This window comes from Camelina sativa, chromosome 11, assembly GCF_030686135.1.
Source record: "Camelina sativa cultivar CO46 ecotype springtype chromosome 11, ASM3068613v1".
Taxonomy (NCBI): domain Eukaryota; kingdom Viridiplantae; phylum Streptophyta; class Magnoliopsida; order Brassicales; family Brassicaceae; genus Camelina; species Camelina sativa.
In genome coordinates, this window is record NC_141890.1 from 26,480,295 (window position 1) to 26,503,885 (window position 23,591).

Consider the following 23,591-nt stretch of genomic DNA (forward strand, 5'->3'; position numbering starts at 1 on the left):
TTTTGCTTCGTTTGCTAAACGAATAAAACAAAGCTGTACTTAAAACGAAGTGTTTGTACAAATGTCTGAATCCTTAAAGAACAACATAAAAACATAACATCAGCTACTAAACTTATTCACTACAACAATATCATTACCTTGTTCTTTTTGAATCAAGAATCTGATCCTTATTTACCCAAAGTGGCCAAACCTCCAACGAATGTCCGGCCAAGGGACATCGAAAGATTAAAAAGACACATAAACCACTAAGAGGATTATGTGAGCACTGAAGAAGTAATGAAGTTCTACAAGAGACTTACGAGGAAAAGATGAATTGTTTAAACATCGGCGCCAAATCCACCACCGCCCGGGGTAAGAATCTGTAGGATGTCACCGGCTTCCACGTGTACGGTATTCTTACCACCAAGGTAGATTCTCCGTTTGTCTCTAGTGATGAGATAGTTTGCTCCACGAACTCCGTTTTGGCCACCGTTCAATCCTCGTGGCGAGTGAACTCGTCTCTCTGAGAGGATACTAACCACCACAGGCTTTCTAAACTCTATCTCTCTCACTAATCCATCCCCTCCTTTATGCAACCCATTGCCTCCACTATTCTCTCTCAATCCAAATCTATGCAACAGAACAGGGTACCTGGTAAAACCCATGTCTTAGTAAAGTAAAAGTAGTTCTGACCATTCGGCTTTTCGCAGTCTTTTGTTTTGGATTTCGGAAAAACAAGTCTGGGCTAGAATTGAAGGCTAGAATTGAATCTTATTAAATCTATTTTTGTTTGCTTCTTATGTCCACTAGAATTGAATTGTAATTATCCTAATTGAGTTTGAAGTGGATTGTAGCTTTCTTAATAGCTTAGCATGTAGCTAGAAATCTAACAAGTTAATTGAGAGTTCAGTACCTTTGCTCGAAGATCTCGGGATCAGTCATCCGAGTGTTAGTCATATGGCATTGGACTCCGCTTGTCCCGTCCCATGTCGGTCCAGCTCCGCATCCTCCACCAATGGTCTCATAGTACCCAAATGTGTCGTCTCCAAATGTGAGATTATTCATGCATCCTTGGGAACAAGCACAAGCCTGGAAAGCCGTTAGAACAACATCTGTAACTCTCTGGGATGTTAGAACGTTGCCTCCAACAACAGCTGCTTTCTCGCTTGGAGACAGGAAAGAACCAGCGGGTATGCGAATTTCAACCGGAGCTAAGCAGCCTTGGTTTAGTGGAATGTCAACATTAACCAGACAGCGGAGGCAGTAAATAACTGCTGCAGATGTAACTGCTTCTGGGGCATTCCAGTTACCGTAGACTTCCGGGCTTGTGCCTGTAAAATCAAAGAAGGCTTCTCCTTTTTCAGCATCGATTGTGAGTTTTAAGTGAATCACGGATCCATCATCCATGTAATCCTCTTCTTCTATGGTCACGGAATTACCAACCCTTGATTTAGGCGTTTCCGATGAGACTCTATTAGCAACAGACTTCAGCATTTCTCTCACTGCTTCTTCTGCGTTAAGCTGCACGTATTTCATGTAAGCCTGAACAGTTCCAAGTCCATATTGCTCAATCAGCTCTTTAATTAGAGCAATTCCTCTTTGGTTTGCAGCTATCTGAGCTTGAAGATCCGATAGATTGTCCTGAATCCTTCTGGTTCCCGGAATCTTAATTGTTGTCTCATCAGAAGAAGGGAATTGAAGAAGTTTAACGATTCCTTCTTCCTGGAAAACACCTTTTTCAACAACTTTAAATGATTTTATAGCAGCACCTTCTTCCCAAATAGCCTTTGAGAACGGGGGCATGCTTCCTGGAGTTATGCCTCCAACTTCTGCATGGTGACCTCTACTAGCCACGAAGAACACAAGCTTCCCGTTGTCAAAAACAGGCGTGATAACGGTTATATCAGGCAAATGGCTACCACCGGCGCAAGGATGATTAGTTACTAAAACATCTCCTTCGTTCAGATTTTCACCCCAATGTTTGAGCTGCCAGCGAACTGTACTCGACATGGCACCCAGATGAACTGGAACATGTGGCGCATTAGCAACTAAGCCGCCATCAGGACTAAACAAGGCGCAAGAAAAATCCAACCTTTCCTTGATATTTGTTGATATGGAAGTACGTTGCAAGGTTCTTCCCATTTGCTCAGCTATACCCATGAATCTGTGATTGAAGATGGACAGCTGAACAACATCTGCAACATTCTCTGCAAGCTTTACACTGCTAGTTGCAGACTCTATCTCGATTTTAATGTTCCCATATTTTGTGATGATGGCTTTGCACTGAGGTTCTACAATAACTGTACTATTCCCGTTCATGATGATCGCAGGGCCAGGAATCTCATGGCCAAAACCTAAGTTCTCCAACTTGAACAACGGTGTGTCATGCCATCCACCTTCAAAGTAAACCTTGTAGTGCCTCTCAACCTTAGGAGTACCAGGGGCAGCTTCAACTGCCCGTGGTTTTAATATACTAGTCACTCCAATTCCCCTAACCCGAACATCACATATGAGGAGATCTCTGTTTTGAAGTTTAAATCCATACTCTTGCTCGAAAAGCTTGAGAAACTCTGCAGCATAATCAAATGCCGAGCCATCTCCAGTTTTTTTACCCTTTACCATGATCGCTGTATCTGTGCCGTCATATCTTATATTCAAATACGTCTCAGTGGAGATATTTTCATCCTCAAAACCCTGCTCCTGGAGCTTCTTTCTCACTTCTCCTAGTAATAGATTTTCCCTTCTATAGGCCTCTGAAAGAGTTTCAGGGCCATAAACAGCTGAATATGGCTCCTGAGCATCTTCAATAACATCTGCCAAACCCATTCCATAAGCACTCAAAATTCCGCAGTATCTGTGAACAAGAACTTCTTTCATGCCCAAAGACCTAGCAATTGCACAAGCATGTTGCGGTCCAGCACCTCCAAAGCATGCAAGTGCATGATTCTTTGTTTCATGACCCTTCATCTCTGTCAGTTGCCGTATGGGACGACACATCGTCTCATTAGCAACACTAATAAATCCCATTGCTGTTTCCTCCACTGTCATGTCCTTTGCAGATGGATCCTGGCTCTTTCTATATGAATTAATCTGTCCTGCAAGCTTTTCAAATGCTACTCGTGTTGCTGCTACATCTAAGGGTTGATCTTCGTTAGGCCCAAAGATGGATGGAAAATAATCAGGAATAACAAACCCCAAAACGAGGTTTGCATCAGTAACTGCTAAGTCCCCTCCTTTCCGGTAGCAAACTGGACCTGGGTGCGCACCCACAGAATCAGGTCCTACCCGGAAAGCACCAAACTGAAACTTTAGTTTCGACCCACCACCAGCAGCAACAGTGTTTATGTCAAGTTGTGGCGCTTGTATGATTGTCCCAGCAATCTGAGTTTCTATGACTTGCTCATAACTTCCATCATAACGGCTAACATCTGTTGATGTACCACCCATATCAAATCCAATCAGCGGTTTCTCAGTTTCAAGACCAAAAAGTGTCTGTGAGTAACCAACAACTCCTCCTGCTGGACCTGATAACACAGCTTTGTGCCCTGAAAACCTACTTTCCGGTGCCAAGCCTCCATCAGATTGCATAAATAGAACATTCACTTTCCCAAGATCATCATCAAACTTGGAAATGAAACCGGATAAATACTCTTTAATCACCGGTGTCAGGTAAGCATCCACAGTGGCTGTTAGACCCCGAGGAACAGCCCGAACCATGGGTGTCAACGCAGAAGACAAGGACACATGTCTAAAACCCAACTCTAAAGCCAACTTCTCAACAGCCATCTCATGCTTTGGAAAAGTATACGAGTGCATCAAAACAACAGCCAAACAACTTATCCCTTTATCAAGCAAACCCTTCAACAACGGTTTCAAACCTTCTTCATCAAACGGCTTCACAACTCTAAGAAGCTCACCAGAAACTCCTTTAATCAAAGACCCTGAATCATCATCATCATCACCATCAAGCGCAAGCTCAACTCTTTCATCAACCTCAATCACCTCTTCATAAAGATTCGACGGTTTCGCCACAGTAAGATCAAAGATATCAGGCCGAGCTTGATTACCAATCTGCAACAAATCTTTAAACCCTTTAGTAACACATAAAGCTATCCTTTCCCCTTTCCTCTCCAACAACGCATTAGTTGCCACAGTTGTACCCATCCTGATCCACTGAATCTTATCAGTAGGTATCTTAGACGTTCTTGGTATCTTCTTCCCTGTGTACTCCTCAAGTATCCTCCTGATTCCTTCAACTGGAGCATCATCGTAGTTCGATGGATCCACTGATAAAAGCTTCAACACACGTCCATCAGAATGCCCTGGAATCTCAGCATACACATCAGTGAATGTACCTCCCCTGTCTATACAAAACCTCAGCTTCCCTTCAATTACAGTCCCCATCTCACACCTATCTGCATCAATCACAACTCAAACCACATATATAAAGCTTAATCAAATCAACCCAACAACTAAACTTCGCTAATCACCATGACACAACACAACAACAACGATGTTAAGAGATCAATTAAAATGAAACGAGGAGAGTCAAGCATATGTATCAAAATCAAGATAGCCATGGAAATACCTTGAAGATCGCTGAAGGGTCGAGTTGTTAGAAGAGAGCGTCAACACTGAAGTGGGAGGATGATGATGAAGATGGATCAGGTGATGATGATTGATGATGAGATTGAGATATGAAGGATCTCCCCATTAACGCCAGCTTCTTTTGGTTTTCAGGTTTGACTAACTAAACCATTTCGGTTTTTCGTTGGTTAAATGTTAACCGGATAATTTTATGTAGATTTTGTAAAATCGTTTAGTTGAGCATGTTTTTAATTACACTACTGATTTGCCGACAATAAAATAATGAGCCTAATAATAATAAAATCATACAGGTTTGGACCATTTTGTGTAAGGATCTTTTGCTTTTCCGGTTTGATTACCAATTGGTTAGAAGTTCAACTTAGAACTTAATCAAGTATGTTTTATCAAAGGTTTTAATTACGCTAACAAATCATACTTGATCTATGTTCTTTATTAATCCTTTTTTTTTTTTTTGAATTTTCACACAGATTAAGAAATGTTTTAAAATGACATTTTAAATTTTGTTTTTAATGAATGTTATACAAGTTTTTTTTTAAAGTAAGAAATAGCATGAATATGAAATGAGAATAAAGAACAAGTAATCTTTTGAAACCTTTTCTTTCAAAACATGGATCAATTAGGAACAAAGGAATACATTTGGGATTAGATAGCTTTGCATATCTTTTTAAAGATAATTATTGGTGGACCGTGGATGCATGTTAAACATGGAGTTATATATATATATATTTTTTTTGTCGGCCACATAGAGTTATATATCACTCTTCATAAACTTTTGAGAGTTTTTCACACGTGTGTTAGTGGTGTTACAGAAAAAATATATATAATAATAACAACCCAACATTGAAAACAAAAATAATGAGTGCTACCAATGTACAAAATACGTTTAATAAGGAAAAAAAGTTTACGGAGAATAATTGATGGCTCATCTTTTTTCTTTTTTTTTTTGCAACTTCGGAGTTTTGAGCCGAAACTCATAAATCTTTGTAACCAAGATACACTATGGAAAACACTGAATCGTGCGATGTATTATAAAACAACGATCTCTGCTCTCCCTCCTTTCTCTGCGAAACTTACGTGCTTCTGCATATTATTTGACACAGCAAAATTTAATTTAGTTTCCGTTTTTGTTAATCAATGTTATTAATTACGCACAACTAAATGCAATTTGTTTGTTGACCCCAAGTATAGTAATTTGACAAGAGGTCATTTTGATGAGATATACAGTACGTCTTGGAGAAATATAACCTTTACATAGATAAAGAAGCACACATTATAAGGAATATTAATATTACTACTTTAAGATGTGAATCAATCATGTGATCAAGATTTAAACCAAGTTAACGTAATTGTTTCAAAGTATGAAGTTGGATCCGATTTAGTCATTTAGAGTTTAAAGCCAACGTCTGAATTCCGTACTTGTTTGCGTTTACATGTACATATACTGTTAATCTTATACATGCTATGTTAGTGCATGTGTGTTATAAATTTAAAATGCATGGTTTCTAAATTTGATATTAAGATATATTTAACATATTGTGATAACTTCTCGTCGTTATTTACCTCTTGTGCTTTGTAATGGTTCTTTTTCTCAAAGATTCCAATTTTCCGACGTAAGCCATCGTTATCTCCGGCTTGTATCTCACCGGAGCTCTCCAAATGAACTCTTGCAATCCTGGCCGCGACTTCGGAAGCATCTTGGCAGTCTCCCATTAACTTCGTGATGTGAGACCTAGGTAGCCTTAGTGTCACCCTCGTCCGCCCAGGTCCAGGCCCATCTCCACATTCTAAACTACCGACACCGATGTCGGAAACCGTTCTCCTAGAAAGCATTAACATCTCTAGACGCTCCTTGGCGCCAACATGTATATTACCAGACATAACTCTCCGGTAGGGAAGCTTATTCCTCTTATCTACCAACAGAAGGTCCACCAGAAAATACGTTTTATTCGGCCTTAAGATCTTATTTGGCTCTAGCGGTTTGGCGCGAACTCCTAACCATTTCACGGTCTCCGGGTCTAGCAGCACATGTCCGGGATACTCCTTCGTGGCGTCACTCGCTGTTACCGGAGTTTTGAGCCGGAAAATATCACCGTCGATCTTCATAACTTTCACCTTGTTTCTTCTCACCATTATAGTGTTTCCCATTTTTTGTTTCCTTTATTGTTTTAAATGTATAGATCTCACAAAGCATGAGCTATCTTTTTATATGTTGAGGAGGTTTGGTTGAAGTTTTTGATTGGTGTGTGAAGCTTTGAAATTCTCTGGAGATTCCTATTTTTTTTTTAAATAAAGTCTTAACGTTGAAATTTAATTAACTAATTATGTGAAAAAGTCGGTCCATCTCGATACATTTGCTCATAGCTTTTTTACTTGCTAATTTAAAAAGCAAGCAATCAGTAGTCGCCAAGATGATCTTAATATTAATGACTAGGTACGTATGTTATATATTAATTTCTGTTAGGCGGTTATCCAAATTATACTCGGCCGCCATATCCACAAGAAATTTTATTCTAGCTTTCGTCCTATCCCAAATTTCCATCGTATATGCATTAATACAACTTTTTATAAAAACCTAGATTAGGACCCGTCCATCCCATGCGCGGATTTAGAGTTTTTAAAATAAAATTAAATTTAATAAAGAATATAAAATAAATATTATTAATAAATAAAAACTATCTACAAAAATAAATTGATACACGGAGTTATCCAATATGATATTTAGTATAAAAGATGAGATTCTACGATTGAGACTATTAATTATGTTTTCTTTGAATGCCCTCGCTCGTGTGAAGTTTGGGATATATCTCCGACTTTGGTCTTGTCAGATGGTTATCCAATGTGAACCTGATCAACTTATTCAATTACCATGGATTTTATGGGCAATCTGGAAGGCCATAAATAAAAAATGTTTTCAAGGTTTAGAGATCGAGGCGAATGATATAATTGCTCAGACTTTGGGCGATAAGTTAGCCTGGGAAGAGGCACTCTCTTTTACGGCGGTCATGTCAATTCCATCTCCGTATTTGGATGTCCAGGTTTCTTTACCTGGTTATCAGATTGATGGTTCTTGGAAAGTAACCAATGTGCATTAAATATTGGGCTGGTGGTGTTGCGTTGGTGAGGAGCGAACCTTGTTGTTGGGGGCTAAGTGTCTAAGACGGAGCCCCTCCCCCTACATTCAGAGTTAGAAGCATTGTTGTGGGCCATGGAGCGGATACGTGCTGCAGGGATTGCTTGTCAACATTTCGAGACTGATTGTGCTGAGTTACTCACTATTGTGCAGTGCCTAAAGATTGGTCGTCCTTCTCCAACCTGCTCGATGAGTTTAACTCACTAGAGTCCTTCCCACTATTCTATATCTCTTGGATCCTGCGTGCGTCAAATACGAAGGCAGATTGTCTTGCTCGTTCTTCGCGTTCTCTTATCTCTGAAGTTTCTTTTGTAAACCCCTTCTCTCCAGCTTGGACAACTAATCGAAGAATTTCCTATTAATTGATTGTTTGGTTGAAAAAAAAAAGTAAATAGATACACTTTTAGTTAAAGAAAATAGTTGTAGATGAGTTCAAAATTATTAAAATAAAATTAAATTTAATAAAAAATATATATTTAATTCTTTTCATAAGTAAAAATAGTGTATAAAAGTAAAGAGATAAACTTTTAGTTATAAAATATATACATTACCACTAAAAGTATATTTGTACACAAAAATATATTTTACTGTTTAAATATACTCTTTAGTCTTTACTACTACTACCAATAAATTGTCTTTATGAACACATTAAATAACCTATTATATGTTTCTTCACTTTAATATTTTTATAGTTAAAAAAACACATACGTTAATATTACATACTCCTATCTTATATATTACAACAACAATCTTTTTGAATAAATTATTTGATTGGTGAAAAAAATATGAGACGATCTTTTTTTTTTTTTACTTCAACCATCTTTTTCTTTATGTAAAGGTGAGTATTTACATTTTTTTAGAAACAGTAATTAATTGTATATTTTCAAAATCATTTTTTATTTTATATAAAAAGTAATCATTTTTCTTGTAAAATTAGAAACTTAAAATTAAAATAAATAAAATATATTATAATTTCAAATTTTATGATATATATATATAATTTCCTTATAATGATCTTTTTAAAATTTTAAAGCTGTTTAAATTTAATAATTTTCTTATAATTGCCTTTTAATATTTTTAAATCTGTTAATAGTTTTGTTTTATATTTGGAAGTTTACAAAGGTTTTTTTTTCTTTAAAATATTTTAAATAAAATTAAGTTTTCTTTTCTCTACTTTACTTTTATATAAAGCCTTTTAATTGTAGGTTTTGAATTTTTACATTTTTATTTTTTAAAATTTTAATAAATTTAGAATTAACATTTTTAATATATACAACGATAAGAACGCTTTCTGCTTAGTTGATGTAGTGTTATATAATCTCTACTGTTATCTTGAATTTGTGTATTCATTTTTTTTATGCTACTTGTCCTGTAAATTAATTGAAATAACAATAACACAGCGAGAAATTTGTTAATCGCAAAAACCTTAGTTATTATGCATAAGAAACTTTGTTAACACTTCAAAGTCAAAGATTGTGTAGTATTCATTATGAAATTGAGAAACGAAACAACATTCAAAGAAACGACTATGAAAACATGTGGTAATATCTAGGAATCTTTTTATATAGTTGCTTTGATTAGACAACCAAAAAATTGCTTTAAAGACTTATTCAAGAACAATGATGTGTCAAAAAAAAGGTTAATAAAAAACAAAGAAGAAAATTTTACCAAGAAAAACAAAGCTAGTAGAAATTACTTTTTTTTTATGTAAAATATGTCATTATCTATTTGCTTATATAGAGGGCTGTATTTACAATCCTTTTCCTTTTAGGATTAACAAAAAAATTTTAATATAATAAAATTACAATTATCTTATGCTTCGTTTTACCAAACTTGAAAATTGTGATTTCTGATCGTTAAAATTGACATGTGTCACGATATGATGAGTTACTAACTTGGATATTTAATCGTTAAAACTGACACGTGTCACGATTTGGTGAGTTTTTAACTTTGATCTCTCATCGTTAAAACTAACATGTGTCACGATCTGGTGAGTTACTAACTTTGAGAATCAAGCTTTATATAATAAGATATGCATTCATGGTTCTTACAAAAAGAAAACAAAACAATATGCATTTGTGGCTTTGATTGGTAACTAAAGATGTATTGGTTTGTCTAAAGTAGTGTCTGTGTAAGAAAAAACGTGATACATGATTGCTGATGTTTTATGTGCTTGAGAAGTTTTTAGAAGGGTTGAGAAGGCAATATTGAAGGTTGGTTTAAGGATGTATTGAAGAGGAAAATTAATATTTTCTTGGTTGATTAAATTGGAGTTTTACATGGAATAGTAAAATAGCAAAAAGAAAAAATAAAAATTCATATGACATTTGGAAATCTTTTCCTATGGTGATTAGGAAGTCTTGATGGATAATATATAAAGAGGTGTTGGAATAAAGAGGTGTTGGGCAGGTCTTAGAGAGGCAAGAGAGCTGAGGCATAACGGATAAAAATCGTAGAGAGCTTTCTCATTGTGTGCGGCTTAGTTTCGCGGTTTTTAGTGCTTGTGTGATCAAGCTTCTTTGTTCGTCTGTGTGATGTGTGCGTGAAGGTTGCTTTAGAGAATTGCAGATTTGAAGACTAGACTTGTAAGAATATGTGCATTGGGGGTTTCTCAACCTGATTCTCAACAATATAAAAAATAAAAATAATAAAAAGTTAGAGAGTAAAGAAAAACGATTCTCATATGAGAAACTATAAGAAACTTGGTGAGAGACTTCTCTCATACATGTCACCATTCTATTAGTTTTGTTTTATTTTTTATTTTTTTAAATTTAAATTAAAAATTAAATTTTATAAAATCTATTAAAATAATAAAATAATGTATCTGAGAAACTTACACTTGTTGTACGAATGCATATACTCTAACATCCCGATTTTAATAGTTGGGCCAGTTTATTCTGTTACTAAGATCAGTCCATTAAAAGGCCCAAATGGAGCAGAATGGTTAAAACGACAAAAGGAATGTCGTGTGTTGTATATGTATATCCTTCTCCATTTTGCCGTCAAAGAGAAACGCAAACCTAACCCTAAAAACACACTAGCAGCTTAATCTTGATTCTTGGAGATCTGAAGTCGTGATCTTGTTGTTGGTGATGTTATTACTAAGAAGAAAGTTATCGAGAGGCCTTGTTGTTGTCGTGAGTCTCGTGAAGAAGAAGCGTTGCTAAGAAGAACGTGAGCCTTCACCACCGTCGGTCACCACCGCTGGTTATTCCGCCACCGTGTGTCACCGGAGATATCACCCGGTGACACTGGAGCAGCCGTAGCCCATCGTCCAGGCCATTATAGGTAAGGAAACCTAGATTTGTTTTATAGCTTGGGCTGGAAGTTACTGATTGTTGTAGACCCCTAATCCTTGATTTGTTTCTTGCTTGTGATGTATGTTGCTGATTTGTTTCTTGCTTGTGATGTATGTTGCTGATTTGTTTCTTGCTTGTGATGTATGTTGTTGATTTGTTTCAAAATGCCAGAAAAGTTTGTTTTTCCAAAAATACCACAAACTCCAAAAAATATTAATTTTTGATAATGTAAATTTTTGTTTTTTAGGTTTGGGTTGACAATTTTAGATTTAGGGTATTGTTTTTAGAAGAAGAGTTTAGTGTTTAGAATTCAAGGTTTAGGTTTGAATATTAAAGTTTGAGTTTAATTTTTTTGTGGTATTTTGAAAAAGGACTCATTTTAGTGGTATTTTTGAAAAATGAAATTAAAAGTGGTATTTTTAGAAAAAAAATAATTTAGTGGTTTTTTTTTTGGTAAAAAAAATTTTAGTGGTATTTATGAGAATTGCTTGTATAATATATCAATATTTGTATTTCCTTATTATCATATCCCTCCTATAAAACGAAAAGACACTTTTCAAACAAACATCAATTTTGTTAAAAACTAGATTTTAACCCGCGGTACACCGCATGATTATATTATTTTTTAAAAATATTTAATATAACTTACACCAAAATATTATGTTGGATCAAATATATATTTTTAAAAGTTGATAAAATATATATATATATATAGATATATTTAAAAAAAAATTATAATAATATTGAGATGTTTGTAATTTATTTGCTTTATCTATCTACCTATATTATTTTCGTTTGGAATTTAATTAATTTCAATTCATTTATTTTGGAATTTAATCAATCAAAATTAGTTGTTGTGAAAATAAAAATATATAAGTGTATTTTGCTTGTATTTTTTTAACCAACCTGCAAAAATATATAAGTGTACTAATATTAACCCTAATTCCCATCACATACTTATGATTATTTTTAGTCTAGGTTTGGACCCGTGGATAAATAAAAATTTCCATAAAATGTTGTTGCTTTTTTAGTATTGTGCATATTTTAAATTGCTAAAATCTGTATTTACACAAATTTAATTTTATTATCACAAAGTTAGTAACATTGTTGATATTACTCATATAGGACTAAATTTGATTTACTCGATAATATTTATATTGTGTAACAGGATATATTTGTATTTGATACCGAGTTAACCAAAGTAGATGAGCATCTCTTTCAATTGACTTACCGACTCTCCCGCTGCTGCTACTGCTCAGAAGAGAAGGACAAAGGACAGAAGAAAGAGACAGAGGAGTACGCGAAAGTAAAGAGGGAGAAGAGAGTTATTCGTTCTCTTTTTAGTCAAAAAAACATTTTTTTTTGTCAGTAAAAAAACATTTATAATTCTGAGATTAACTCTATAAATGACACATCTAGCAGGATTTGTAAGTTATATGATATATTTATAATTCATATAAAGTTTAAATATTTATAAATCTTATAAAGTTTAAATATTTATAATTTGTAAAAATTATTATTATATTTTAACCCACGGTGTAAAACATTTCTTTTTTGGAATTCACATTTTTTGGAATTTACAGATTTTGTTGGAGTTTATTAATAATTATTAAGATTACATAATACCAATTTTTATTAAATTAGTTTAATTGTGCATGCCCTATATTGGTGTTGTTAAAATAATAGTAATATGATGATTTTATCCATGTTGAAATATGAGATTAATGATATTTTAATTTTTTTAGTAATATTGTTTCAAACTCGTATTGTATTACACTCTCTCGGGTTGTTGACTTTGTTTTCTCCAATAGATCTTATGGTTTATAAGGTAACTGTTTTTTGTATGTTCTAAGGTAAAATATGAAGGAAAAAAAAGTTAAACAGACTTGTTAAATCTGCTTGAGGAATTGTTTTTCAAATAGACTTGTGTAATTTGTTATGAGTTGTATTTACAAATTGCTTAAAGTTTTCGTCTTCTTTTTATATATTTCATCACTTAATCCCCTATATTCAAATCAGACACTAATCACGTTGATGATCCACACACAAGAATATGTATATATTGCCAAAATTAATTAGTTACATCATCACAATCCACTGAAAAAAAGGATAATGACATTTAGAAGCGAAACATATATATTGCTCTAACAAAAAAATATACTTATAAGGAACAAAAAAGTGAAATATTTAGCAGTATGAATACTTTTGCATCATCACAAATTGACAATCGATCTTATCATATAAAATGGTTTGAATCTGTTCAGATTCAGAGGTTCTCTACGACACTTCTCTGAGATTTCTTTTTCACAAAAAAAAGCTCTTATCGGAAAATAACGAAGCAGACTGAGGATCACCAGATTTGTTTCGTACTCACGTTGGTATTGGAAGGAAGAGACTGATGATTGATGTTGTTGGTGGTGCTAACTTGGGATTAAGGACCAATTATTTATAGGCAATTAATTAGGTTTATTTTTTCACCACTTAACACACAACATATTTAATTGATTACCACGTAATTAGGGATTAAATATTGCATAATATTTATTTTTAGGGAATATGCCAAGTTTATGTGATTTGATATTTTTCCTAGCCATTAATTTGTTTCTGTATTCGAATTTGTTTATATATTAAAATTAAATGTGGTGAGTAATTAAGGACATACAAAATCGAATATAGCTGATTTATAGGCTTTCCATAACTTTATATCTTGAAATCGATTATTGCATAGATATGGTAGAGATTCTTGGGATGATTTTGGGATGATTGACTCGATTTTTTGTTGCTAAATAAGTGAAAAAATAATAAATGCCAATGACATAGGATTGTAAATAATTCTCAACTTCAAGTCGTATTTACTAAAGTTGCTGTGAAAATGTTAATATAGATTACATTAGAGTGCCATAAGAAGCCAGCCAAAATAAAGAATATGTGATAGGGATAAAACTGTCTTTTAATCATTTTTCTAATCGGATAAACGTGCAGATCTTTTTTTACCCGCTTATGTTATTTTTGGATCTTCTTATTTAATCTTATTGCCTTAGTGATTGTAAAAATTTTGTTCGTAAAATTACTTTGTTTAACTTAAAAAGAAGATATGAAAGTTTTGTTTCTGATGTTTAGGAACTGGAAGAGTTAGGTCGAAAACTTTATCCCAAACGAAAAGCGGGTCTTCTACTAATGTTTTTGATGAAGTTTGGAATCAATGGCGAGATTCGGATCTGTTGATGATGAAACTCAATTAGTGATGTGAATTTCTTTATGTTAATCAAATCAATAGTTATTATCATAATCACTTAAGATATTCCCCCACATTCTCACTATATTTGATGTTTTGCTCGTTTGAGTAGGAAAAGCATGTGTTTTAAGAACTCAGTTTCGGATATGTTCATTTGGAGGTGATAGCTATACAACAGGTCAAGAGTACAATTAAAGAGAAGTGTTGACATTGTTGTTAGAATCCTTGGTCGTATAAAGGTACGTCCCTCTCTCTTTCTCTTCTTATGCAAACATAAAAAATTGTAATTTAAATTTTTAAAATTTTGGTTGCCCATGGATTTGAACTCTTTATTATATTCTCCACCGAACGTCTTATAAGTTATATATGCATTGTTATCATACAATGTAATCTCAAAATTAATCACATAAAAGATTGGAAAGTGTGCTCCTTTACAACCACTTACGAAACATACACATATAAGACGTCGTTTCATGGGCAAAATACAGAGATGAAATTGAGTTTAGATTTATTAACTTCTGACGGTCTTAATGGTAACAATGGATTTGGTTGTGCGGGACAAATCATTTGATAATACAGTACGGTTGAACTATGGTACGTGTGGGTCAAATGTATTTGCGGAACAAGTGCGGTTAATACAAAATAAGCGGTACAAAACAATGTTTGATTGGTGAAAAACTATTTGCAGTGCAGATTTCATATTATTTTATTAATAACTAGTGTATTTATATATATTAGTTTGTTTTGTCTTAATAAATGAAATATTTTTATATTTTTATATATTTAACATAAATTATAAGTGTCATATATTTTCATAGATTTTGTAAATACATTTTTTGTAGAAAATTTATTTAACATAATTATGAATAAATTAGTAAAAATAATTGTATAAATGAATTAGTAAAAAATATAAATAATTAATATAATTGTAAATTATTATCTGCGTTGTGTTGATAAAAATTATTTTGAAACTTAAATATCCAAATTATTTAAATAAAAAATTTAACTTCTTATGTAATTATTTTATCCACAACTAAATTATTATTTATAAATTATTAAATTTTTGTAGTTATTTCCTACATATGTTAATTATGTATTATTTATTTTGTTATACATAATTTATTAGAGAAAAGACAAAGGTATTTGAAGTAATGTATGTTTTTGTTTTTGCATGTATTAAAAAATATTAAAATAATACTATAGTACTTTTTACATCAAAACCGCTGGATAATAACCATAGTCAGATAGAAAAACGCTCCAAGGCATAAACCTTTGGACAAAACCGCAAATCATTATTATTATTATTTTTTTAAAATAACGCAGATGAACAACTTTTTGTGTGATTGGTAACTTTAGTGTGGTTTTGACAAAAATGTATTGCAAAACGCCTTTTGAATGATTCCATTCACAACCTGATTCTACTATTTTTGCTTTGAGTGGTTCTCTTTCTAACAACTAATTGTTGAAACATGGATGTACCTCGAAGTTTGAGGTCAATTAATAATCCAATTCTAAGGTAGATAAAATACTATTACTAAGTCAAGGTTCTCTTTTTTACTTGCTGATGGCTGTAGTTGATGCTTCAAATTCATGGGGCAACCAGTTACATGAGATCCATTGGACATGATAAATACAAAGATGCAATGAAGAAGGATGTAAAACAGCTGGTGTCAATGTAAGTTGATTCTCTGGTGTTTTTTTTTATATTATTTGAGTCTATGTACAGCAGGTTGGTGGTTGGTTTCTCTATGAGGATAGTATAAATTTATTGGTTATAGTAAAAATTTGTAATAATGATAAATTAAGATGACATGTGGTTTTGTATCATGTTCACCATCGTGAAGATGAGTTGTCAATTTGTCATCAACCGGAACTTGCGGTATTTATGTTGTTAATAGAAAAAAATATTTTTAATGGTCTTGGAAAACCATCAGCAAAATTGAAATGATGTACTACGCCAAGTGAGTTTATTTTTGGCATTTTTAAGAGTTATTGTAAGTTTAAAGCAAGAATAGGTTGTTTGGTCTTAACGCTAAGCTTAGATAGTAGCTATATTGTAGTAGGTGAAAACGTGGGTGCTGCTTCTGGACACGTTGTGTAGTAGGGTCAATATGAAGATGGAACTGATGTACAAAGTACATATAGGGTCTCTGCTATGAGAATGCTAAGCTAATAAAAGTGTTCCTGAGGTAGTGAGGTCTTTGTATGAATTTGATGTGAACACACTATTCGCAACTGGTATCGCAATGGAACCAATCCGAAGGGCAGGTACCATGTTTTTTTCTTTGCAAAAAAAAAAAGGAACAATTCTTGGGTTCACTCATCATTCATCCCCTCTTAATTAATGAAACAAATTATTATTTAAAGAAACAAAATCTTTTTATAATTTAATTTTAATTATAAACATTATATAATAGTTTTTAATTATAACATCTAAATCCAAATTACATTTTTATAAACCCAAATCGAGATATAATTTTGTTTAATTGTGTAATTTAAATTCTAACCACTCTTTTATAAAAACCCAAATTAAAATACAATATTGTTTAATTGTAAAATCTAAACCCTAACCATTCTTTTATAAACCCAAACCGACATATAATTTTCTTTAATTGTAAAATCTAAACCCTAACAACTATTATATAAACCCAAACCGACATATAAATTTCTTTGATTGTAAAATCTAAACCCTAAACCCCAATCACTCTTTTGTAAACCCAAACTGACATATAATTTCGTTTAATTATAAAATATAAACCCTAAATCTTAACTACTATTTTGTAAACCCAAACCGACATATAATTTCGTTTAATTATAAATCTAAACCCTAAACACTAACCACTCTTTTGTAAACTCAAACCAGCATATAATTTCGTTTAATTATAAAATCTAAACCCTAACCACTATTTTGTAAACCCAAACCGACATATAATTTCGTTTAATTGTAAATTCTAAACCTAATCACTATTTTATAAACCGAAACCGACATATAATTTTGTTTAATTGTAAAAACTATACTCTAATCATTCTTTTATAAACCAAAACGACATAATTTCCTTATTAAAAATTTACATAATTTGTTTCCTTAATTTGTTTTGTATTTTTTATTTTAATTTTGATTTATTTTATAAATATGATATGCCATGGCGTTTTGTTGTATTTTGATTGGTTAATTAATAGGGGGTGAATAAAATAGGGCGTGAATAAAAGGGATGAATCCAAAAATTTTTCAAAAAAGGATAGTAATAGGATTTTTCGTAATATCATATGTAACTAGGTTAGTACTCGCGTTACGCCGCGGGATTGTTTCTCATTTAAAAAAAAAAAAATTATTTTGTGTTTTTTGAAAGACTATTTTTGTATGTTGTTTGTAATCTAAAATCATTATTAATATAGTTTATGACAATGATCATTGCTAATATTGTTGTTTTCAGTTTTTTTGTTATTATTTGTTACTGCATATTTTTGTTTATTATCATCACTTTCAAAACTATTAAATATGTCTTACCGAGTTAAACATTTCATTATGTAAACATCGACTATGTAAAATTTCGATTACTATGATCACTTTGCTATCAAAATAAAATTAACGCATCCTAATATAGAATTATTTATATCTCATTTTATACCCCACCGGATCAATTCCATTTAACTTAATCTATAATTTTTAAATTGTAGTTTACATTAATTTCATTTAATCATATATATGAAAAGAAGCCAACTCTCTCCTGAAAATGGACACATCAGCAAAAGAGAGTGTGCCAGATGTTAAATATTCAATTAGATTATGTAAGAGACCGTGTTTAATGATTTCGGTTTCAGTTTTGTAACCCCCCTCTTCATCTTCCTTTCTATGGTTTAATGACAAGTTTTGTCTCTTGTGTATGTTAAAGATGAAAATCAATGTACAAGTGAATTTCAAGGGTCAACCGATTGCAAAGGTCTTTATTCTCACTTACAATCTCCTCTCAACATATCTGATATATCTCATATTCGATTTCTTTTTGAAAGTGTTGTGTCGTTCAGTCAACTGTCGCAAAATGATTTACAGCCGCTCCATACAATTTTGATGATACGAGATTTGACAAATCTTCTTTATCACTTCCAAGTTCCAACTCTCTTTTTCCCTATTTCTCTCCTTATGCCCAAATCCAACAATGGAGACGGTCGCAAAAATAGTCTTTAGATAAAAATCATTTATAAGAATGTTGGGGCTATAAGTACTTTTCTTTTGTTGCATGGAATACTAAAGGTATTGCGGACTTTTATTGTCTGTGTAAAAAGTGATACTTTCCCCAAATGTATGCAAAGCATTTGAAGAATATGCTTGTGGTCTAGGTTTTGATTGGTGGCTGGTGAGGTTTTTTTTTTGGTTAAAAGTTTCATACATTATTGTTCTAATTAAACATCTGCACTTGTCAGTCAAATTTGAGATAGTGGTAATATATTTGCATCTTAGATCACTCTAGGCTAGAGTCTCTAGCCAAGTGGTGTGAAAGAAGGTTTATCTAACACATATATAAATTGTCACTTCAAGATAAGTACAGAGAACTAATTAAATAATAAAGCACATATTCCAAATAAGTAACTCGTAAGTTATTTAACAAAATTCTTACATTTATCTAGGTACGAGTACGACAATGTCAGTGCCATGGTTACCTTGAATGGAATGGGAAGAGATCCATGGACCATGGTACAGATGTAACTCCTTACAAAAAAGCGCATGCGTCTCGTGTTTTTGTTTTCTCTTTCCCCTAAAAAATGAACCGAGAACTTAAAAACAAGAATAGCCGAGAGGGGATCTATCATCTATGCATGAAGAACAGGTAGCCTCTGATGACTTTGATGAACATGATTTCTAAATTGTTTTCATTACCCTTTAATAGTAGAATATGTCTAATCGAAATGGGAATGAGGAAGAAAGGTTGAGGGCGTAGACAATGAAGCAAAATTTGAAATCTAAATCTCTCTCTACTACAGCGTGAAAGATTAGGTACATATGCCATTCGTTTTGTCTTTAATCTAATGTTCTTTATTACGTGAAGTTTAGTTTATTTGTACGTTTTGATTAATCTGTTGGTAAGATCTTCGTATATTATTCCTTTTAAAGATACATTGAAGGTAATTAAAAAATAAAAATAAAGTTGACATCTTACCTCTACTGCTTTGTGTTGTTCAGCTCTCCTCTTCTTTTTACAATCGAAGGATTAAGAAGAAACAGATTAATAGGCTTCGTTGCATATATACAATGAATCTATAAAGTTCTGAAAATGACATGCAGTGTTAGAAAATCAGTGTTGCAAAATGATCGGTGCAGTGTTGAAGGTAAAGTTCTAAAGACTTTTAAGTTCTCTTTTCTCCATGGTTTACCTTTTTAAGATGTGGAAGACTAGAATGTCAACAATGGAGAAAGAAGAACTTAAAAACAAGCATAATCAAAATATATTCTTTGAAGAAACCACTAACGACACCTGAGCTTGACAATGTAGAAGAGCAAATTAGAGAGAGCAGAGCTATGGAATTACTAGAGAAAAAAAAATTGACTTGATTCCAACTGATAGAAAAAAACATAAGAACTGTTAAGAAATAGTCTAAAAAGGAGCTGACTTATATGTTTATAGCTGATGGGTATAAATTGTGGCTTTTTAGGCTTCTCATGACTCTTTAACCACACATGAATCAATTATGATGGCTATAACTAGTTTGTATAAAACATAGACTTTGTATCTACAATATATTTTATGAAAACTACTCTATGTTTTTTTCTCTTTTTCTAAATTAACTCTTTTTAAAAAAAAAAAAATACAGTCCTATCTTTGCTATTAAATTGATATACATATTTACTCTTTTAAAAAAATGGTATACCCCTAAGCAAGAATTGGTCACATGTCCTATGAAACAACATAAGTGAGCTATATAAACGTGATCCTAGGTTCTAGAAATTGAAAACATCTCTCAAACCACCAAACAATACTAATGACTCTTTTATCTACGGATTAACCAAACTCTAGATGACTTTTAGATTAAATCAGAGCTCGACGTGCTTGAAGTGATACTCATCGATTGTCGAGTACTATATTAGACCATCTCCTTCCAGTGATTAGATAACGCCCCTATACATACACCAGAAACAAAACAAAGCAAACTCATGAACTCAACAACTTTGACAGTAAAGAGAGATAGAGGTTATAAGGAGAAAGGAGAAAAGAACATACTTTAGCTTGTTCTTTGGGATCTTCAATTGCTAGGCAATTTCATCAATGTGTATCCCCGGTTGTTGAAAGTTACTTCTTTGCCACCAGGTTCTTCAGGTGGAAACGAAGGAAGCTTTCCGTTAATATCAAAACACAAACAAGCGTACAACTCGCAGAACGTCGAGTGCAGTATAGCATTCTCAAAAATCAGTTGTATCACTCCTTGCAATCAAAGGTAAAGAGCAAATCAATACCATGAAGAGAGAGAGAATCACAATAGCAGAGATCAGGAAATTAAAAAAAAATAACCTTTAGGATATCAGCAGAAGTGATGCCAAAATCAATCAATTGACCTTTAAGAAGCTCGTACTTCTCCGTTTAAGAAGCTCATACTTCTCCGGGGTAAGCTTGTTCAGAATACAGCAGAGAAATCATAACAATCAGAAGATATACATCACAATCAACTTCAAGCACAAAAGCTGAAAAGAAAAGACTAATATTAGTTTGTTGACAAAACCCTTTCACAGTTTTGAGGACTCGGTCTTTATCTGAAAGAGCTCCTCTTTTAGCTGACCATGGGACTTCTGCTTTCACCAGCACGGGGGCAGGACCAGACTGTTTCACAAGATCATCATCATGTTAGCAAGAAGAGGAAATTAGTAAAAACAGCATGCCAACAACAAGTAACAAGTGACACGGAAAAACTTACCCATTGAGATGTATTTTTAGGTTCATGAGAGTCGTCTCTTAACCATTTTTTACCAGAGGTTGGAACCGGAGGACGACTATGCCAGTCACGGGTATTAGGCTGGGAATAACTAATCTAAGGCTGGTTTGTTGGCTGATAAGACCAAAAACAAGAATGTGGTTTAGAGAAAACAAGATTCGTCTGAAAAAACACAAAACAAAGAAAGATCACACAAAAACTCACTTTACTCTCGGCTGCACGATTCCTCCAACTCTGATCTTCGGCAAAAAGCTCAACTGCGATTTCCTTACAGCGCCTCAGGATATCATCAGAGAGTTGAACCGACTGCTATTGAGAAAAACATAACGATGAGTGAGTTGTTTCATAAGCAATAGAAAACAAAGCCAAGTTCAACATAAGAAATATAGTTAAAATTCAATACCTGTTTGACCTGAAGCAACTGGTCTCGGCTAAACTGCACACGTTCACCAGAGAATTTTCTCTCTACGAAAAACAAAACAAAAAGGGGATTGCTTTTCGTATTAGCTATGAATACTTCAAAGGGTTAAGAGGATTGCGCCAAGGGGATCCACTATCGCCCTATCTCTTTGTATTAGCTATGAACTGTCTTTCTGTCTGTTTGGATAAAGCAGCCGAAGAAAGGAAAATACACTATCATCAACGATGTAAAGAGATAAAATTGACTCACTTGTGTTTTGCGGATGACTTACTGATATTCATTGATGGATCGGCCTCTTCACTGCAGAAAGTCCTCCAAGTCCTCAAAGATGTTGTTTCAGGACTAGCGATAAGTCTTCCTAAGACTAGCTTCTTCACATCAGGACTATCTCAGCCTGAAATTGATCACATTGTCACTACTACAGGAATTAACCATGAGTCAGCTTCCAATAAGATACCTAGGGCTACCTTTATGCACTAAGAAGCTCACCCTTCTCGATTGTGCTCCAGTGTTACAGAAGGTTAAAAGTCACTTCAATGCCTGGTCTACGAAATCTCTCTCATTTGCTGGAAGACTCCAAATGTTACACTCAGTTATTGCTGGCATATCCAATTTTTGGAGCTCAGGTTTGGTCCTGCCAAAGAAGTGCATCAAAGAGTTAAACTCTTTGTCTAGTGCATTTTTATGGAAAGGGTAGATAGAGGGTCATCATTCAGCTCATGTGGCATGGGAAACAGTCATCCGTGATAAGAAAGAAGGAGGTTTGGGAATAAGAGATTTGTTTACTTGGAATAAAGTGTGTATGGTCAAGCTCATCTGGTTGCTCTTCTTTAGATCTGGTTCGGTATGTGTGGCCTGGTATCGAAGGGTAGTGCTATCAAATGACATGAGCTCCTTCTGGACCTGTAAGCCAAGCAACAGATTCTCCTGGTTTACAAATAAGTTGCTAAAGATTAGAGATGCTGCTTACCCTTGGATTAAAGTTAAACTAGGTAATGGTAAATCTACACAATTCTGGACAGAAAACTGGAGTAAGCTGGGTAAAATGATGACTTATCTTCAAGGTGACAGGCTCTACCAGATTGGCATTCGAAGGGGTACTCGTCTAGCTGACCTTTGGAGGCGAGAGAATTGGAATCTTCCTCCTGCATGATCTGAGGCACAGGTTAATTTCCACATTGAACTCTCAACACTCACTTTAAATGAAGAAGTTGATTCTTACCAGTGGTGGATTGATGACCATCGCAAGAATCGCCATAACACAGGTAGTATCTATTCTGCGCTTAGAGAGACTTTCACTATCGTTCCCTGGAATAGTATTGTTTGGTTCTCAGGAGGAATTCCAAAACACAAATTCCTATCTTGGCTGTTTGTGTTGAATCGTTGCCCGACAAGGGATCGTCTGTTGAACTGGGGATTAACAGTCGACCCTCACTGCCTCCTATGTGCTTCCATGCCTGAGTCTCGAGATCATATGTTCTTCTAGTGCACGTTCAGCTGGTCAGTTTGGTTGGTCGTTGCTCGAAGATGTGCCTTCTCTCCTTCAAACTCTTGGTCTCAGACAATTGACTCCCTCGTACATTATAGAGGACCTCGTGTGGCCAAAAAACTGTTACTGATCGCCTGGCAGACTTTTATCTACGTGATCTGGGCTGAGCTGAACCATCAACTTCACCGAAACTCTTTCAAATCTGCTGATCTCCTTCTTCGTCAAATTGGCTCCACTATTCGAAACAGAGCCTCGAGCTTCCGTGAAAGCAACCCTGATCTCTCCTTATCTCTACTTCATCTCTGGTTCTCTGGAGCATCTACTGTGGCGACACTAGGGTAACGATAACTAATCTCAAATGCGATCTCTTTCACTTCGATTTATCTCTCGATGACGTTTCATATGCAATTATTGAAGCTGGATGAAGATGGGTAAAGGCGGTTAAATGCTCAACCGTAATTTTGGTTCATTTCTAACTATTGGTTCAATCCTAAGTACTTGGTTCGTTT

The 23,591-nt window shown here is 33.9% G+C and overlaps 2 protein-coding genes and 2 long non-coding RNA genes across 19 annotated transcripts; 1 reads left to right on the top strand and 3 right to left on the bottom strand.

Annotated features, from left to right (window-relative positions):
• LOC104724144 (5-oxoprolinase 1) lies at positions 1-4,833 on the bottom strand. 3 transcript variants are annotated; one of them, XM_010442590.3, is made up of 3 exons: positions 4,568-4,833; positions 893-4,390; positions 1-630 (listed from the first exon to the last, which is right to left on the bottom strand). In XM_010442590.3, exons 2-3 carry the CDS (start codon positions 4,381-4,383, stop codon positions 318-320), a joined length of 3,804 nt encoding a protein of 1,267 aa, XP_010440892.2. In that variant the 5' UTR covers positions 4,384-4,390; positions 4,568-4,833; the 3' UTR covers positions 1-317. The 3 variants fall into 3 exon arrangements, with proteins under 3 accessions (XP_010440892.2, XP_010440891.2, XP_087327874.1); XM_010442589.3 differs by having other exon boundaries at positions 893-4,394; XM_087471748.1 differs by having other exon boundaries at positions 893-4,409.
• A 780-nt stretch (positions 4,834-5,613) lies between these two features.
• On the bottom strand, positions 5,614-6,732 carry LOC104724145 (uncharacterized protein At1g66480-like). Its single transcript, XM_010442592.1, has 2 exons — positions 6,148-6,732; positions 5,614-5,667 (listed from the first exon to the last, which is right to left on the bottom strand). Exons 1-2 carry the CDS (start codon positions 6,730-6,732, stop codon positions 5,614-5,616), a joined length of 639 nt encoding a protein of 212 aa, XP_010440894.1.
• A 3,989-nt stretch (positions 6,733-10,721) lies between these two features.
• On the top strand, positions 10,722-12,543 carry LOC147934426 (uncharacterized). Its single transcript, XR_015570640.1, has 2 exons — positions 10,722-11,005; positions 12,185-12,543. It is a non-coding gene; the product is annotated as an uncharacterized LOC147934426 (long non-coding RNA).
• Positions 12,544-18,754: 6,211 nt separating this feature from the next.
• On the bottom strand, positions 18,755-23,539 carry LOC104724146 (uncharacterized). 14 transcript variants are annotated; one of them, XR_015571023.1, is made up of 14 exons: positions 22,816-23,539; positions 22,672-22,738; positions 22,380-22,520; positions 22,083-22,227; positions 21,843-21,987; positions 21,576-21,637; positions 21,377-21,481; positions 21,155-21,286; positions 20,963-21,060; positions 20,755-20,852; positions 20,467-20,667; positions 19,622-20,364; positions 19,408-19,515; positions 18,755-19,005 (listed from the first exon to the last, which is right to left on the bottom strand). It is a non-coding gene; the product is annotated as an uncharacterized LOC104724146 (long non-coding RNA). The 14 variants fall into 14 exon arrangements; XR_015571026.1 differs by having other exon boundaries at positions 21,865-21,987; positions 22,061-22,227; XR_015571018.1 differs by having other exon boundaries at positions 21,377-21,478; positions 21,576-21,769; positions 21,865-21,987; positions 22,061-22,227.
• Positions 23,540-23,591: the final 52 nt, after the last annotated feature.